Source organism: Epinephelus lanceolatus, chromosome 20 (genome assembly GCF_041903045.1).
Source record: "Epinephelus lanceolatus isolate andai-2023 chromosome 20, ASM4190304v1, whole genome shotgun sequence".
Classification (NCBI taxonomy): Eukaryota; Metazoa; Chordata; class Actinopteri; order Perciformes; family Serranidae; genus Epinephelus; species Epinephelus lanceolatus.
The window spans coordinates 11,874,908-11,891,688 of record NC_135753.1 but is presented as its reverse complement, the minus strand read 5'-3'; the positions used below and the strand labels follow the sequence as shown (position 1 = coordinate 11,891,688).

The 16,781-nt window shown below is 41.8% G+C and overlaps 1 protein-coding gene across 2 annotated transcripts in view; it reads right to left on the bottom strand.

The window, feature by feature from the left end:
* Positions 1-403: 403 nt before the first annotated feature.
* Positions 404-16,781, bottom strand: part of LOC117264721 (enhancer of polycomb 1a) — a 38,637-nt gene continuing 22,259 nt past the window's right edge. For both annotated transcript variants that reach the window (XM_033638917.2, XM_033638916.2), the window contains 9 exons: positions 15,602-15,755; positions 13,538-13,696; positions 13,215-13,304; positions 12,837-12,985; positions 10,480-10,901; positions 4,584-4,705; positions 4,007-4,148; positions 2,213-2,624; positions 404-730 (listed from right to left, as the gene is read on the bottom strand). In XM_033638917.2, the coding sequence (XP_033494808.1) occupies positions 658-730; positions 2,213-2,624; positions 4,007-4,148; positions 4,584-4,705; positions 10,480-10,901; positions 12,837-12,985; positions 13,215-13,304; positions 13,538-13,696; positions 15,602-15,755 (1,723 nt within the window). In that variant the 3' untranslated portion in view covers positions 404-657. The remainder of the gene's footprint in view (positions 731-2,212; positions 2,625-4,006; positions 4,149-4,583; positions 4,706-10,479; positions 10,902-12,836; positions 12,986-13,214; positions 13,305-13,537; positions 13,697-15,601; positions 15,756-16,781) is intronic.

Sequence of the window (16,781 nt, the reverse complement as noted above, 5' to 3'; positions counted from 1 at the left end):
ATGTCACCATTGATTTTCACATGATCCACAGAGAGAAGCACAGGGACCCAAAATAAATGTGGGGGGGAACCTGCTTGGTGTTCACAATATACAAAAATACCCAGGAGTCCGTAGCTACCTAACATTTACTACAGCACAGGAACCAACAAAGGTACAGTGTACAAATAAAAAAACAAAACAAAACCAAAAACAAAACAAAAAAACTGTAAACACAGCACAATAAATAGATAAAAACAGCAGGCTCCGCACCATGCACATGATGTGATAAAACTCTTCTCTATACAACTCCCACATCTCTCACACTCGCCACAAGTTACTTGGCTTACTTTTTTTTCCTTTAAGTTTGACTCCCAAGTGCAAAACATCACAAATGGACAGTTCTGTATTCAAGTAATATATACAAGGGGGATATTACAAATATGTAGTTACTGTACAGATACTAATTTTGCCATATTCATAATTTACAGATGTCATCTTTTACTTTTAACAGTAACAAAAAAAAAAAAGGTTTAAAAAGTATGAGAGATGAGAATTGCAAGCGAGCGGCCGCGGCCACTCGTCATTCTGTCAGTCTGCATCAGAGTCCTGCTGTCCCTTTTGCATTCCCGATGCTACGATGCACAGCACCTAAAGAGCGGACTCTTCACTGCACCGCTACTACGTCACCTCCATGGCCACTGTGTTATCTGCTATACTGTTCAGTGCTGGCTTGTCTTCGTCATGATTATCCCTGTGGAGGAGAGCAGAGCCAAGATTAGCGCTGATGTTCTTTCATGTTTTATCTCCTGTGTGCCGTTACTTTGTCAAAACTATATCTTTAACTGTCCCAGATCTCACTCAACACATCTCCTCTGTGTGTGTGAATAGTGAAGAGCTGTGACGTAACATTATTTCAGCTCCTCTTTCAGGCAGATTTATGTGGATCCTCAGTTATCTCTGGCAGACACCGCTTTGGCAATATTTAGGTCCAACTGAATACTCCAACCAGGGATTGCATGTTGATGCAAAGGCTTAACTCTTACTTATCCACAAACAAACATTACATAAAATGTAATCTGTTACTGCTACAACAAAGTTCTCTTCTTCTGCATATTTAAATATATATATATATATATATATATATATATATATATATATATATATATATATATATATATATTCTTGTTTTTCTTTATTAATGTGTGTCTTCTGTTGTGTCTGGGACACGGAGGCGTTGTTTGAGACAATGCCATAAGGAACTATCGTCTCATCGCCCACAACTGTGTGGAGGATTTAAGTCTTTGCAGCTTTAGTTTTAGTGTGAACTAATTACAGCCTGCGGCCAAACGTCTGTTTATTCTACATCAGTATGAAGTCAATCAAAACAAATATCTCGTTTTGTCATTTCACATAGCCGGGGCGCTATGATGCAGTAAACACAGGACCTGTGGTATCTGGTAATAAAAATGGAACCCACTGTAATACCTGGAATATTGTGCTATTTGCCAAAATGTGGATGAAATAAAAAAACAAAACAAAAAAAAAACAAAAAAAAAAACCACACACACAGGGTTTTCCTGACCATAAGTGTTCTTTCACAGCACCTACAAAAAAAGGACTATGCTGCTATATTTTGGTGTCATATTCAGGCTTGCTGCTTCTGACCTCTGCTCCATGTTAAGCAGGATTTAGTTTCTGCTTCGAATCGACCCTGTACCTATGGCACAGACTCTTTAACCACGTCAACGCGATGCAGACCTGCTGTTGATTTTGTAGAGTTCAGCTTTGGTTTATACAATCAGCAAGCTGATTGGGCCAATGCATGAAAAAATTATAAAAATTTAATTTGAATAATTTCAAGGCATTGCTTCATGATTTAACGTTACTGCTTTACTCTGCGAGACTTCTGTGTCTGTCTCCAATTTGAGTGACAGCTAGCTTGACTGCAGTATTTTGGTTAGCCAAATCCTGTTTTCCGTGATTCTCATGTCACCTCGAGGCAGCATCTGATGTTTCTGCATCAAGCTAGCTGTCACTTGCATCTCCATGGTCAAACTGACCACTGCTAAATTCGGAGTGCCCCTGTATTCTGACCTGTAAATGTACTGAAACGTCTTGGCATACCCATGACTACCTCGTTCTGATGAAAGAATTCAGGAGTCTGGAAAAAATTAAAATGGATTACACAGGGCCTGACTCATGGCGATGCCATACTGGTGTAACAAAGGCTCACCTTGAGCCCATGTCCATAGACGATGCTCCGGAGACTTTGGGCATCTGCAGGTTGGTGGTGGCGGACAGCTTTAAGGCAGAGGGTGGCACGTTGCCGAGGGTCCGGGGAATGTGGCGTCCGGCCAGGCTGGCGGCTGACGGCACGCTCAGACAGATGTTGTTCCCGATGAGGACCTGAGTGGTGGCGGGGGTGGCGTTGGCGGCGCTGCATCCTAGGATCCCCAGCGCTGCTGCTGCATGGGCGCTGGGGGTGGAGGTGAGGGAGGCGGGGACGGCGTTGGCGGGTGAAGGGGTGGCCGAGTTGGAGGAGGGCTGGAGGAAGGTCGGGGCCATGGAGGTGGTAGTGTGTGTCGACTGGTTGGTCTGGTGAAGAGCTGTGGTGGTGCTGGAGAGGTGCAAGCCTTTGAAAACACCTGACGAACAGAGAAACAGGGAAAAGCTCCCATTAATGCAAATGAAAACAAGAACACCACATGAATATGAATGTAGTAAAACCAACTTACGGCATATTCAGTGATAACACATGAGTTTGAGGGGCGCCTGTACAAGCTAATGCAATCTAATATAACTGCCAAACAATAAATCCTATCTTTGCGAAAGTTATTATGGTCAGTTTTTGTTGATTCTGAGGTAAATCTGAAGACATTTACTAATGGTGCTAGCTGCAAAAGTGTTTTTAGTTTAGGTTTTTCCAAAAACTAGGCCACTAAGATACATTTTCCTCCTATTATTTTCCCTCAAGTTGCTTTCAGGATCTTTTAATTAGTAGTTCCAGGCTGTTTTTCCTTGTGATAATGTGTAATTATCACAAGTTAAAGGATAAGTTTGACTAAGTGACTTTTGCACTGCAGCAAAACAGGCCGCATTGTAATTTTTTTTTTTTACTTAAAGAACGTGGTTTTGCCACTGACAGGCTCAGAGTGTTATTTAGGTGTCTGATAACATTTGGAAAGCATCCCTACAGAGATAGAGCATTTTGTTTCAGAGCAAGATTTTTATAACAACAACAAAAGCCCAAAGGTCACCATTACCAGCTCCACCAGTCTCCATTTAAATAAACATTTATTTTAGTGTGTATAGAGCCAGTATATTTTCACATCTAACCAGGTAAATTGAAGGTTTATTTCAAGCAAACCAGAGTTGGTGATTGTTAAACACTGGGAAGATGACACAAGATGGGGTTTGTGAGTTTAATTTTGTTTCTGTCAACTGTGAATGAAGTGTGCATCACAATGATAAAATTACTGTTTATTCGAATGGAGTCTGGTGGGATTGGTCATGGTGATTTTGGGACTGTTTCTGGTTAAGCAAAAAGGATGTTACTCTTTAAAAAAACTGAAAGCATTATGGAAAGGACCCCTACAGAGAGACACTTAAAATAATAATCTGAGCCAGTTGGTGGCAAAAACAAGCACTTTCAGTGGACGTAAACTGACAGTGTAAACATGCCCCGAGTGGTGACACTGCAGCCTGTTTTGTGGCTGCCTGCTGCAGCCTTCTGGCTGAATCTTGGATCACTTTCAAAAAGCACTGTTCCCATTAGTCACTTAGACAAAAAGAAACATGAGCAAATAGGGTCCAGGTTGGAAAATACTGAACTTAGCCTTTCTGGCCTCATTGTGAACATGAGTTGAGGGAGTTAAACTATAAACTATAAACTATATACTAGAGTGACTTTTTTAGAAGCCTCAAAAGGCAAAAATAATTAAGAAAAACAAAAGGAGACAAGGGATAAAAAAAAAAAATCACTTCATGTAAGAGAAATATTTTCATTAATAAAATAAATGACACTCACCTGCACCTGCCAGGACCCCGTTGACTCCACTTGCCAGCACCAGCTCCTCTTTGGACTTGAAGGCCAGCAGCTGGTCCGTGGTGACGAGAGCCGAAGCAGCGAACTGGGCGCTGGCCTGGTCCAGCGTCTTGGACACGAGTGCCTAGATGGAACCACATAAAAAACATGTGGGTCCGTGCCAAAGACTTGACCGCTCTGCAAAAATGTATGAAAACTGCTGAAAGTACCGAGTCAGCACTGCTGCTGCCTGACAGGAACTGAGCCAGTGGCATTAATACTGCTCATGGGAATGAGGATGTGTCCCATTTCCTAAGGATGGGTGCACCGACCTTCAACTGTAAATGATTTCCATATTGGAAGAACTCTGGCTGATTCAGTTTAACAAAGCTCCCATTAACCTCCAATTGGTCATAACAACACACTTGTCATGCACAAAAAAGGCCTTTCAACACCTGCTGGATAAAACCTTTGACAAAACATTTACACCTGATATCGATCTGCTTTTTGGTTTTCAGTAAGTTTCCCTGTGAGCGCAGGTGGAGTGAGGGCTCTCAGTTGTGTGTCCATCCCTACTGACCTGTGTGTTGGTATTTGTTGCAGGGTTGTTGGCTTGTTGCTGCTGTTGACTCTGCTCCAGCTGCTGTTTCTGCATGAGGGCCAGCTGCTCCTGGTGCTGCTGGTACTGCTCTGCTGTGTACACTGTGGACAGAAAAGAGAAGATGGCACCGCTCAAAACCAGAATTTAGACACTGTTTTTATTTGTTGGTTTACTTGGCATTCAGCTGAGACTGACCCAGAGAAAACAACACTGACAACAGACAAAACAAGCAGGGTATTTGATGTGTATGAATTTTACACAGCCAATAGAAGAACTTTTGTTCAGATATTTAGCAACTTTTCAGGAGGGAAAAACCTCTGACATAGATCAGTAATACAGTAAAGCAGTAACTGTGAAGCTGGCAGCTTTTTAAGACAGGACAACCTCTATTTGAAAATGTGAGAAACATCTGGCGACATTTAGCTGTATCAAACTGCATTCCTAATCAACATGCTCCCAGGATGCTTGTCAATTCAAACAGCAGTCACTGACACAAACTGATTTTCTGTGTGGATACAACAGCGATGCCTCAGTGGGCTTTAGACAGAAAGAGCACCGTGGCACAACAACACATGGGTCTGGTTGATGTGGGCGTGTTGCCACGGGGTTCACGGTAAAGAAAATACAACACGAGCAGGAAATTCGAGTTTGCAGGCTTATCAAACACAAAGTCACAAACACACGGCGGTTTATGCTCCTGAGGCCTAATTGTACAGCCGTCAATCAAATTTGAACAATGGTGCAAAGTAAATGGTACGAGGTATTTTACCTGTAGGGTTATCTTGAGTGGTCAAAACTAAGTGTTGCTTTGTGTCGGGGAGGAGTTAAGCCAGAGCCAAACAACAAATGGGATGGGAGCATGTTTCATGTGTATTTCACTATCAGAAATAGAACTCCTATACTGTGTCCACACAGTGAGCAACACAGCAACAGGCTCATGAAACAACAAACTCACACCAAACACTTCAACTCACCTCACCTCAACTTTTTTCAGCACTCCAATAACGTGGTGATGCATCGACCAACCATGTTTTTGTTTCTAGCTGTGCCACTGTGTTATTTAGCTAAGTTAGGTGATGCTATGCTAGCTTTCTGTGAATTGCTCAACACATGGGGATGCAATGGGTGAATGAAATGTAATGTAACGTTAAAATGAGAATCAGTCATTGATCAAAAGCTTAGATAAGTTTAAAAGTTGATACAAAATTAAGATGAAAAATCATTCTGGGGCTTTGTCGCAAGGAGCACACACACACACACACACACACACAGACACACAGACACACAGACACAGACACAGACACACACACAAGCTATAAGTGACACTTCAACAGCGACTCTGCAATAATGTAGTTTGCCATGCTGTTCTGATGTGACACAGCATTAGGCTAGAGCAATAAACTAATAACAAATCACCAATCTGACATTACTACAAATGTGAACATCTACACAAAGAGATTTCAAAATGGTATCAGAATCAGGGCTGGGTATTAAACCTCAGTAAACGAGCCTGTTTGTCTTTTTGTATCATTCTGTGTCCTGTGTCTAAATTCTGTTCTGTGCGTCCACGAACGCAGCACAGCACAATGTAGTGCCACAAATAATCGCACAGTTAATATATTCCAACAGTGCTGTTAATTAGGGATGTCCCGATCACAATTTTTTATTTTTTTTTCTATCTGATCCGATACTGAGTCCTTTATATTGAAACCGAGTCCGATACGGAGTCTGATCCGATACTTTGCAAAGCATTAAGAAAGAAAGAAAGAAAAAAAAAAAAGATTGTCCCATAAGGTTTGTTTTTTATTTAAATAGTATCCAAAAAGCTTATCGGTGGTTCAGCAGCACAAAATGTAAACAAATTCAATATCTTCTTCTTGTCTTCAACAAACAAAATAGGCCTATATTTTTATACATTGGAAAGCGGAGGCAACAATGAACAACATAGATGAAAAACTTGGCCATTTTTGTTGTTTTGATTCCTCCGATCTTTTATTACCAATTCCGATTTTGTAAAAATAAAGTGATCAGAGCCGATACCCGATCCGACATCCCTACTGTTAATGAATGGTCCACCTCCAACAATTCATGGATGTTTTAATCGTGGCAAGCTGCAACAAATAAATTAATGTGTGGGAAACCTTGTTATGTGACAGTAAGCGAGCTTGCACAATAATTAATTACATTAATTTTATCACTTAGCCTGCATCCATTTTCCCCTTATGTTGCATGTCAACTTGTCTTTCACAAAAGGCATAAAAATACCCAGTTATCAATTTCAGAACCCATTGGCTATCATCTGACGAAGCTAAAGCCTCTGGGGGCAATGGACAATATTTCCAGACATCTGGTGTAGCCAGCAGATATCCAGGCCAGCAATTCCTCTTCGGTGCACCAGTCATTGTTTACAGTTTGATAAGCATCTTGAGACAGGTCCAGACAAACATTTCAGTTAGTCACAACATGGAGATAAATTGGAAAAAAAAAGCTAATAAAAACCCAGATCTTCATCAGATGATAGCCGATGGGTTTCAAGATTGCATTCTGACCGATGTGTTCCGCCTCTTTTGCTCTCCACCGTTTACCTGCAGGCAAACAAAGCCCACTCAAACTTGAATGTTCAATACTACTTGGACTACGAACAGAAACCACAAAGCTTCCAATACCAGAATCTTGTACCATTGCCTCAACATGTCAGAGGAAATCTTTCAGTGCACTCTGAGGAAAATACTAGCCAGTAGTTTTTCAAATTATTCAAAAAACAATAGGCTGAAATCCACTGTTGTTAACAACATGGACAAGGACCAACCAAAAGCATGATGCAACAGAGAAGTCTTCACTGACAGCTAGAATTCACCTGCTCCAACCAAGGGAGGAAAGGAAGAAAAATACTTCATTCCTACATCAGTATGTGATAAAATTAGGCCTGAGATAAATGGCTCTCTTTAGAAAACCTCCGAAACAAAGCAACACCCACTCATGACTCCATGCTGTGGGCTTAATCTACAACAAATTATATATTTTCAACCCCATTTCACTTTAATTACTGAAATAACCCTCAAGGCAGCAACTATTTATTATTTCTCTAAATGCAGACATTGATCACAAAGATGAAAAACATAAATAAGTTGCCTTCTAATCCTTAACACTTATTCCTAAACTTGATACCTTTAGCAGCAAACAATTTCATAACTTTATCGCAAAGTGAAATACGTTAGCAGCAATACAAAATAACTGGGAAAACAAATTCTACACATATTCCTCACTTATTACACTATGAAGATTTATGTAGAAAACCCATAATGTCTGACTGCACTGACACCAAGGGAATAATGAAACCTAAACAAAAGTAAATGTAAAAGTATCCAGAGACTAAAAAGTTATGGGCCACGTTTTAGATAACTTAATGTCCCTTGAAATTGCTCGACATCCTGCTATTGTCCTGAACCAGCCCAGTGTGGTTCAAATATTCACTAAGTTACCCTTTCTACAGCCACCAGCCCAGACTCACACCAGCGCACTCATGAATCTATTTATACACAACCATTTCTAATTGACTCCCCCAAGCCATGGGAGCAGGAATTAATGTATTATAATATGGAGAGAGGGCTGAAAGCAAAGAGTTCATGTGATTTACCAGCAGCATGGGAGCCCGGCTGGAGCACAGCAATCTACCTTTGAGGTGCCTCATCAAAATGTGTTGCACAAGAGCAGCAGCAAGCCTCAACTAGACAACAACTGAGCTGGATTTTAAATCAAACATTTTTTTTTTCTAACCATTGAATATTCACATGCAGAAAATCAATAAAACAATAGCACCTCACATAATTTTATGCATGGAGAATTTTTTCAATTACAGCCCTCCACATGCACACCACAAAGGCAGTTCCCTGTGTTTTCTGTTCTCTGTACAAAGAGATGAAGAGCTGAAGTCCTACAGAGAGGATCCTCTAATGGTCAGAGCAGGCAGCCTGTCCTGCCACACCATCTGACTGCGCTCTTAACAGTCTATATACCTGACACTATGAGGCTGTCATTATTTATTCATTGAGCCTCTATAAGTGTTGGCTGTTATGACAATATGTCCCATGAGACGTTAGAGGTTTTGCTATGTCATTCGTACTGAGGCAGTTACACCTTTTAAGGGGTATACTGTGGAGTTTTTGACTATTAGCAGCGCTATGGAGCAATGTTTTTACAAGTGGATGCACTCATACAATGAAGCACAAGCACACAGGTGATGCAATATAAATTCCTGCGGCCGTTTCACACAGTTCTGCCAATGACAGTTGCTTTGCTATGCAGCGAAGCATATCAATACGTCAAAGGCAAAGAAGAAAAGGAGGAAGAGAGCTAGTAAACATGTGTTAACAACGCAGGATTTTATATATTCAAAGCACTGGGATTACCACCTCACGGTTGTATACCTTTGCCAACAAGTTAAGTTGCAGTTGCAGTTACAGTTTACATCCATGTGTGTCCAGACTCATACGTACAGTAGACAATGCTTCAAATATGGATGTTTCTGCAAAGAAACTACAAATTCTACAACATGGTTGCTTCCACATATCTTCAACCAAACACTATACAATCAGCACAGTTCCAAAGTGGATACCCAAGATTAGTGTCACCAATTAATTAATTAATTAATCTGTCCAAATGTCTCCCCTTCTGCTCCTGAGTTATGACGTTGAATAATGACCAAAGACGTGCAGAACATTATGATGTCACAGAGAAGCTGACCTTTTGCATATTAAAATGTCATCACTTTATCGTTTTATCATATTAGACATTTGTGTGAAATTTTGCCATGATTACCGTATGAATTACTGAGTTCTGGCCGACAACATGCTCTGTGAGACCACAATGACCCTTGACTCCCATGATCTAATGAGTTCATCTTTGAGCTCAGGTGGAAGTATGTACCCAATCTGAGGAATCCCCTATAAACTGTTCTTGAGATGTTGAGCTCACAAGGATAGGGTGCTCAAAGGAACATATGACTGTACGAATACATAACCCAATAATATAAGGCTTCGGGCCACAGCTGTGCAGAGGCAAAGAACCCCAGCTTTGCAAGGAAATACATTTATCACATGTGTAAGGCCTTGAGGATACACACAACGCATTTGGTAAGAAACGCTGAATGTAAACACAACGTCTGTTGGCTTGGAAGAAAACTCCATTGAGCACCTTTAATCTGTCTGGTTTTACTAGGCTATTGTAGACATTGTTGCTAATTAGTGAGCAGGCAACTTCTTTTCCAAGCGTGTAGGCCAATATAGGCAGCAATATTACAAGTTCCCATAACAGATCACACTCTAAAACAAACTATAAGACAACCTGAAAGCGCTCTAAAACAATATAAAATCAATAAAAATTAGCAAGGCTCATCTAATCCTCCATACAATAAATAAAGAAGACAGAATCCAGAGTCATAACATGGCCTAAAGTGTACTGGACCACAGGCCCTGAGAAAGCACCTTGAGTTCAAAGAGATTGATGTTGACATCTGATAGCAGCAGTTGCAAAACGAACTGAAGACAAACTGTATTTCTGACTGGTGTTCAGACTGATTCAGCTACTTTAATTACAGCATAGAGTGCACAAAGGGCGATCAGGCTTTGCTAAATTTACTCCCAGAAAGTGCTGCCAGAATCACCAACCTCAAAGACTGACAGCTTATCAACACTATATTAAATTCGATCCTTGTGATGCCAAGCCGCCTTTGCTTACATCGCAATAAAGCAACAAAATTAACTGTTCCACTTGGTGTTCAGACCAATGAAAACATTTAGCTGTACAACTTCAGGACGTACAATGCCAAAGTAAAAGAAAACAGTGAGCAGCATGGCAGAGGAAACAACTGACTCACCATTGACAGGGGTGGGGGCTGGGCCGGTGCGGTTCTGGGAGCTGGCTCCTCCAGACAGGGTCCGGGTTAGTCCTGACGCTGTCCGGCTAAAATCCCTAAATCCTCTGCGAGACAAGTCTCCTCCACCCAAGGGGTGATGGGATAGCGTCCGTGGTCTGAAGTGCCTCCAGCGGCAAGATTTAATGTTCAAAAGAATCTGGCTGAGGTCCATAGGTGTTGGCGATGATGACGACAGGGGTGATGAGGAGGAGGGAAGGTGGGAGGAGCTGGTTGGGTCCGAGGTATTGGTTTCTGAGGTACTGGCGTTGGAGTTGCGGAGCGGAGAACTTGGAAGTGGTGAGGCAAGTGGTTCGGGCTCCGGGTCAGAGTCCAGGCTCTGACAGATGCTGTCGAGATCTGTGTGCGCTCTGTCCAACAAGATCCTGAAACAAACCCAAAACTCATTAAAATAAATCCCCATCAGCGAGCTGTTAAAAACCATTAGAGTCATCTGAGGTCAGATACAATGGAAAACATGCTGTAGTCATTATCAGCACATAACAACATCCTCATCCTTTGGTTATGGAGTATTGCACAAGTGTAGCTATTTCCTGCATACCATTCATGTAATTATAACGTCCACTGGGCCAGTACCAAGTATAGCTGGGTATTGCACAAAAAAAAAAAAAAAAAAAAACAGGACAAAAACATGCAGTTCTGCCATGAGTACAGAACACTTATGTAAGGGAACAAGACAAAGATTACAGCTGCACTGATGTGCTTTGTAAAATCCAGAAAAAACAGCCAACATTGCTGAGGGGGGCAGTTCTGCAAACATGCACTTGCAAAGCTCAGTACCGGGACCAACCTGATACCCGTTACTATGACTAAGACAAATCAAGACCAGCCCTGACATGTTGATAAAATTTCCGTAAGCCGACACGTGATTAGATACACTGCTGTGCCATTACAATATTTTGCGAAAGACACTATCGCATTCAGACATGAAAAGCACACTCTCAATGAGCTCCAACTTGTTGCTGACATAATGCAAAGTAACACACACTTCGAAAAGAAATAATAATTTTGCTGCTGTGTCTAAAGTAAACTTCTGGCCTCATCGGCCAAGGGGATCGGTAGGTGAAAAAAATCCACGTGCCAAGTGCCTGTGAATCTATATAAATGCATTTTGTACTTGTTACACAACTTTTGTGGACACCTGACCCGGTGAAGGACTCTGTAGTCTGGCTAAAATCTTTTTCAGTTAGGCATGAGACTGGTACCTTAGCAAAACTGTCCAGTAAGATTTTTAGGTGTTGAACAATTGTAAATTGTGCAGTGCTGGCTGAAACCTCAGGGAATAACTAAAGCCATAAGAATGTCTGTGCTAGATTTTATGGAGATCTGTGTTAAGATATTTAACTCTGGACCCATGTTGGAAAGAACAACAAATAGAACAACCAATAGAGCACAGACACACTGCTCCTTTGCCTAACCAAACATACCAAGCTCCCTGTATTCTAACATTATCAAGTATTGCTATCATAAGTACACCTCATATTGAAGTGGACTTTTAAATTCAGAGATAGACCAGTCCATCAGTCTCCCTAAGGGCAGGTGAGAAAGTTGACTGCAGAGAGAAGCAGAACATTGCTAATCTCATGTGCGCCTGTGAAACAGATACTGCCTCGACAACACCTGGCACCGTGGAAGCCGCTGGCTAACTCCTCCAGTCAGTGTGTTTTATTCAATCGTCTGTGTAATTACTGAGGAGATATGAGACAAAGCTGCAGGACGTGCTGCTGCTTGAACTCAGCGGTAGCAAAGTTTTCTGATTTGTCTGCAGGCCACAGTGACAGGTGAATCCCAAAATGGGACTGTCATGTTCATCACTTTACCAGCCAGCTTGATATTCATAAAAGAATGTGCCCGCCAAATGATCGCTGGTAACCTGCCAAAGAGCTGGTATGGTAAACAACCGCAGCAGATACAGCCAACGCTTGGCTGAATTTCCCCTGCTCAGTATTGGTACTGGCAGCATTCCTACACACATTTCATTTCAAATTTCAACATTTTCTCAGACTTCATTTTCTTCACTGAAATTGTAGTTTTCATGAATGTAATGAATACATAGTGACAGAGGTACATGCTGATTATATCATACTTAATCTTTACATCACAAATGACAAAAATGTGAAAGAGTGGATTTAAAGCTCCACTAAATATAAAGTCTTGCACACATCAGAATTTTCAATTGAGCCAAACTTCCACGATTTGGAAACAATCCACTTTTAATCTGCTTCTGTACCTGTGGAGGAATCCAAGCATTACTAATCAAATCAAGTGTGAGGAAGCCAAAACAGCCACATGGAACTCACCTGCCCCCTCTGCCCACACGGCGCCGTGCCAAACCTATGCAGCGCCGTGGCATGTTCAGCGAGGTCAGACAGAAGCGGAAGCGTGGGTCGCCAAGCCCACCCTCTGACGGGCTTACCCAGGGCCAGTTGCCATTCTTGTCTGGACGAGACTGTGGGAAGATGAAGAGGAGATGCAGGGAGAGAAAACAGGGGAGAGAAGATGTCACATATTTAAACAGAGAGAAAGGAGAGACATTGGGAAGAGAAAAAGGGGAGTCTTTGTTATTGCATTGTTGTGTCCAGCAGAGTGTGGAAGACTAACAGCCAGGGCAGCCAGACTGGCCAGCCTGCTGTTGGCACTATAAATAGAAGCACGGGGAGTCACAGGAGGGCACTCACAGCATAGTACTGACAGCCGGCCTTCCTCCTAAACGCATAGCAGCCATCTGGGTCATTCTCCTCTTCTGCCTCTGAGGAACCTGAATGGATCTATACAAGAAAAACAAAATAAATGAATATTTTAGGATGTGAAATTACACCCTTTTAATGCTTGACAAAATCAGCATGATGTTTAGAGTTGCTTTACAACAAATAGTTTTTGGGTGGGTGATGGCAGCTCTTGTTTTCTGTTCCTTGTTTGTTCATTTTTGATATTAGTACCCACATGAAAAGTGAAACCATGTCATAACAAAATCAACTCACACTCATCTGAAAATAATTACCTGTGAGAAGGGTTCTTCATCTGAGCTGGGGAAATCATACTGGTTGAGGTCCTTGGGATTAAACACCGAGGGCCCTGAATGTTGAGGTGCCGACAAAGGAGGGATCTTGGGTTTCTTTACATATTGCCTTTTGGTTCGTACTGCCTCCGTCTTCTCCGGCTGTGAGGACAAGTGGGAAACCGTGCTTAGTGTTTATACTACAGTCCGCGTAATCAGAAAGGCATTTCAAGATGCAGAGCAATACTGTTAGTGGCAGCGTGGTGTTGGTGGTCTATGCACAGGCGAGGAGTGTGTGCAGAAACAACAGTGAGTAAAAGAGGCATTGATATGCAGATGGCAGCATGTGCCAGATGCCGCTGCTGAGCCAGATGGCTGCCCCCCCCCCCCCCCCCCCCAATCCAACCCGTGCCACCGTTCACCCCAACTTCCCCAGTGGGACGACCCCTCCCTGTCTGAACAGACTCCAACTCTACGAGGATTAGTCAAATCCTATTCAGTCCTTAGACGAAGGGGACAAAGCAAACACAGAGGCAGGGACTCTACAGCGTAGAACTGCTGTGTCAAATCAGCGCAAGGAGTGAGGGTTAGAGTGATGAGTGAGGAGGGGGCAGAGTTAAACCAAATCTGAGCGTCAGTAAACAAAAGGGAAAAGTCAACCAGCTGGTAGAGGAAAAGGGGGTGGAATGAAAAAGGGAGAAATAGTTGCCTCCCTGCAGGGCGGGGGGAGGGTTGTTGGACACAGGAGCTAATGAAGTTATAATGAGAAGAGGTGACGCAGAGTTCACAGTACTGCTGTGTAATGAAGTGCTACATTGTCGAAGCATATGGCAACTTAACATGAAATGTTTCGAGTTTGAAGGAGTCAGCAGATTAAGTATGTACCCTACTGCCTCAATGACATAACTCTGATTATCAGAATGTACATAACTTCATGCACAACTGTCAGTCTTTTTGTCCGAGGGGCCTGATAAAACTAATTCGTCATAAATGTGCACTACTATATCTAAAAAAAGTGAAAAAAAGTGAAACCATTTTCCTGAGGAAATTTACACATACATGAGAAAACTTGAACTGTACATGGTGAGGCATACAGTAACATTTATTTCTATATATATATATATATATATATATATATATATATATATATATATATACACACACACACACACAAAAAACTATGTATCCCAATGACTCTCAGTGTAGCAATGGTTTTCAATAATTTGTATCTAGCTGCTGTTTAAAAGGGTCCTATTATGCAAATTTTCAGGTTTATACTTGTATTTTGGGCCTCTACTGGAAATGTTTACATGCTTTAGTGTTCAAAAACCACTTCATTTTCCTCATACTGTCTGTGCTACAACACCTGTATTCATCCACTGTCTGAGACGCTGTTTAACACCCTTCTCTTTATGTTCTTCCTGGAAAAGCCCAGCCTGCTCTGATTGGTTTCTACCGTATAAAAAACAGTGTGTGTTGCAGCAAGATGATCCTGTGATGATCCTAAATCAAGGAGATATTAACATCGGCAACCAAGATTACACGTTTCCCTGACGCTAGCATGTAGCTTCATGTAGCAGTTTTGGCTACATAATGTAAACACTTGCAGTAACTTGTTAGAGCAGGTGACAATATAAAGAAATCTGTCAAAAGCTGATGTAATTTGGTAGGCAAAGTGGAAAAAACAGACAGACAGAGTATTCAGAGCAGGCTGAAACTTGAGGTTTCTGCTCACAGGGATTACATTTACATACCATTACCTCATTATTTGAAACTTTGCCCACATTTACTATGAGCATCTGACAAAGGAAAAGCATAATAGGCCCCTATAAATTATCCATCTTGCCAACAATGACAATGTCAAGATCTCCTGTGAGTCAGTGCTCAATGACAAGTACAGTTTACAGCATTATACAGCTCCCCACTTCAATCCATCATCAACGTGTGAATTGAATCAAGTGAAGGACAAATGTGAAGTCAATAATATTTTCTCTGGAAATCATTTCCCATTCTCTTCCTGACATTATTAGGAGGGAGCCACTGTGTTGTGAATGCAGGCGGCCTTACTTTCTTGTAGTCCTTCATATCCAAGTGGTCCTGGTGTCTGTACTGGTTACTGCTGGACGGGGGAATGATGGGGATGGTGTAGACAGGCTTCACCAGAGCTCGCTGTGCAAGTGCCTCTGCCATCACCTCGCTGCCAAAGTCTGGCATTGCATTCCTGGGGGACACAGAGAAAAGGAGTGATACTTACAAATCAACTGCAGGACGGATTTAGAGATTATTTCATGGTTAAATTTAACCACTACTTATGAATTCACAGAAACAGGTCCCAGTACTATAAGTACAGGTACAAAAATACCTTTTACATTAACAGTCCAGTATGAAATCTGGACTAAAACTTGTGCATACTGTATTGTGATTCATACTGCAACTGACAAAAAGTACCCCAAAAGTACCCCAACGTCAGTGCGTAGGGACATGGCAAAACACGCTACTGTCAGGCTACATACACACCATGCTGTACACCTGGGTCACTATCTACACCAGCATAATATCATGAAGTGGGCTGGAGAAGCTATCTATTGAGAATAGAGTGGTCCAATCTGGGAGTGAACACTGGCAGTGATGCGCAGGCAGAAACCAGGCTGGGATAACAAGAGGAAATTGAAATGTCACTACAAATCAAAAGCACTTCAAGGAGAGGGGTCCAATTTAAGCTCACACTGACAGCTACTTTCAGAGCAAATTCATTCTATTCGCATGTCATGTTTAGATGGCTCACAAAGGCTCCACTGGGGGAAACAAAGAACAATTCATAGAGGAGCTTGGAAAAGGAAAGGAAAGAAAATGATTACAACACAAAATAATACAAACATGTAGTCTAGTGTACTTCTGAACAGACTGGGAGGAAAGATTCCAGCAGCCGCAGAGAAGTCAATAAGCTAATTTGCTCCTGACACTACTGAATAAAACAGGGTGAACTCTAAATTGATAATGCATGCAAAACAGTGTGTGCATAACTGTGCCCCTAATTAACACAAGCAGCAGAGCCTGACTTTACAGAAAATATGTGGTTGACTCTTTTACACTATCAATCTTGCAGACAAGTGTCCTAATGGCCTCTACTTGGGATTTCAGCTTGACGAGTAAACAAAAGCCTAATCAAACATGAAGGTTAACCACATAAGCCATCCAAAACACCGCACGCAGTTAAAGGTCTGACACAGTCACCTTCTCAGCTTTC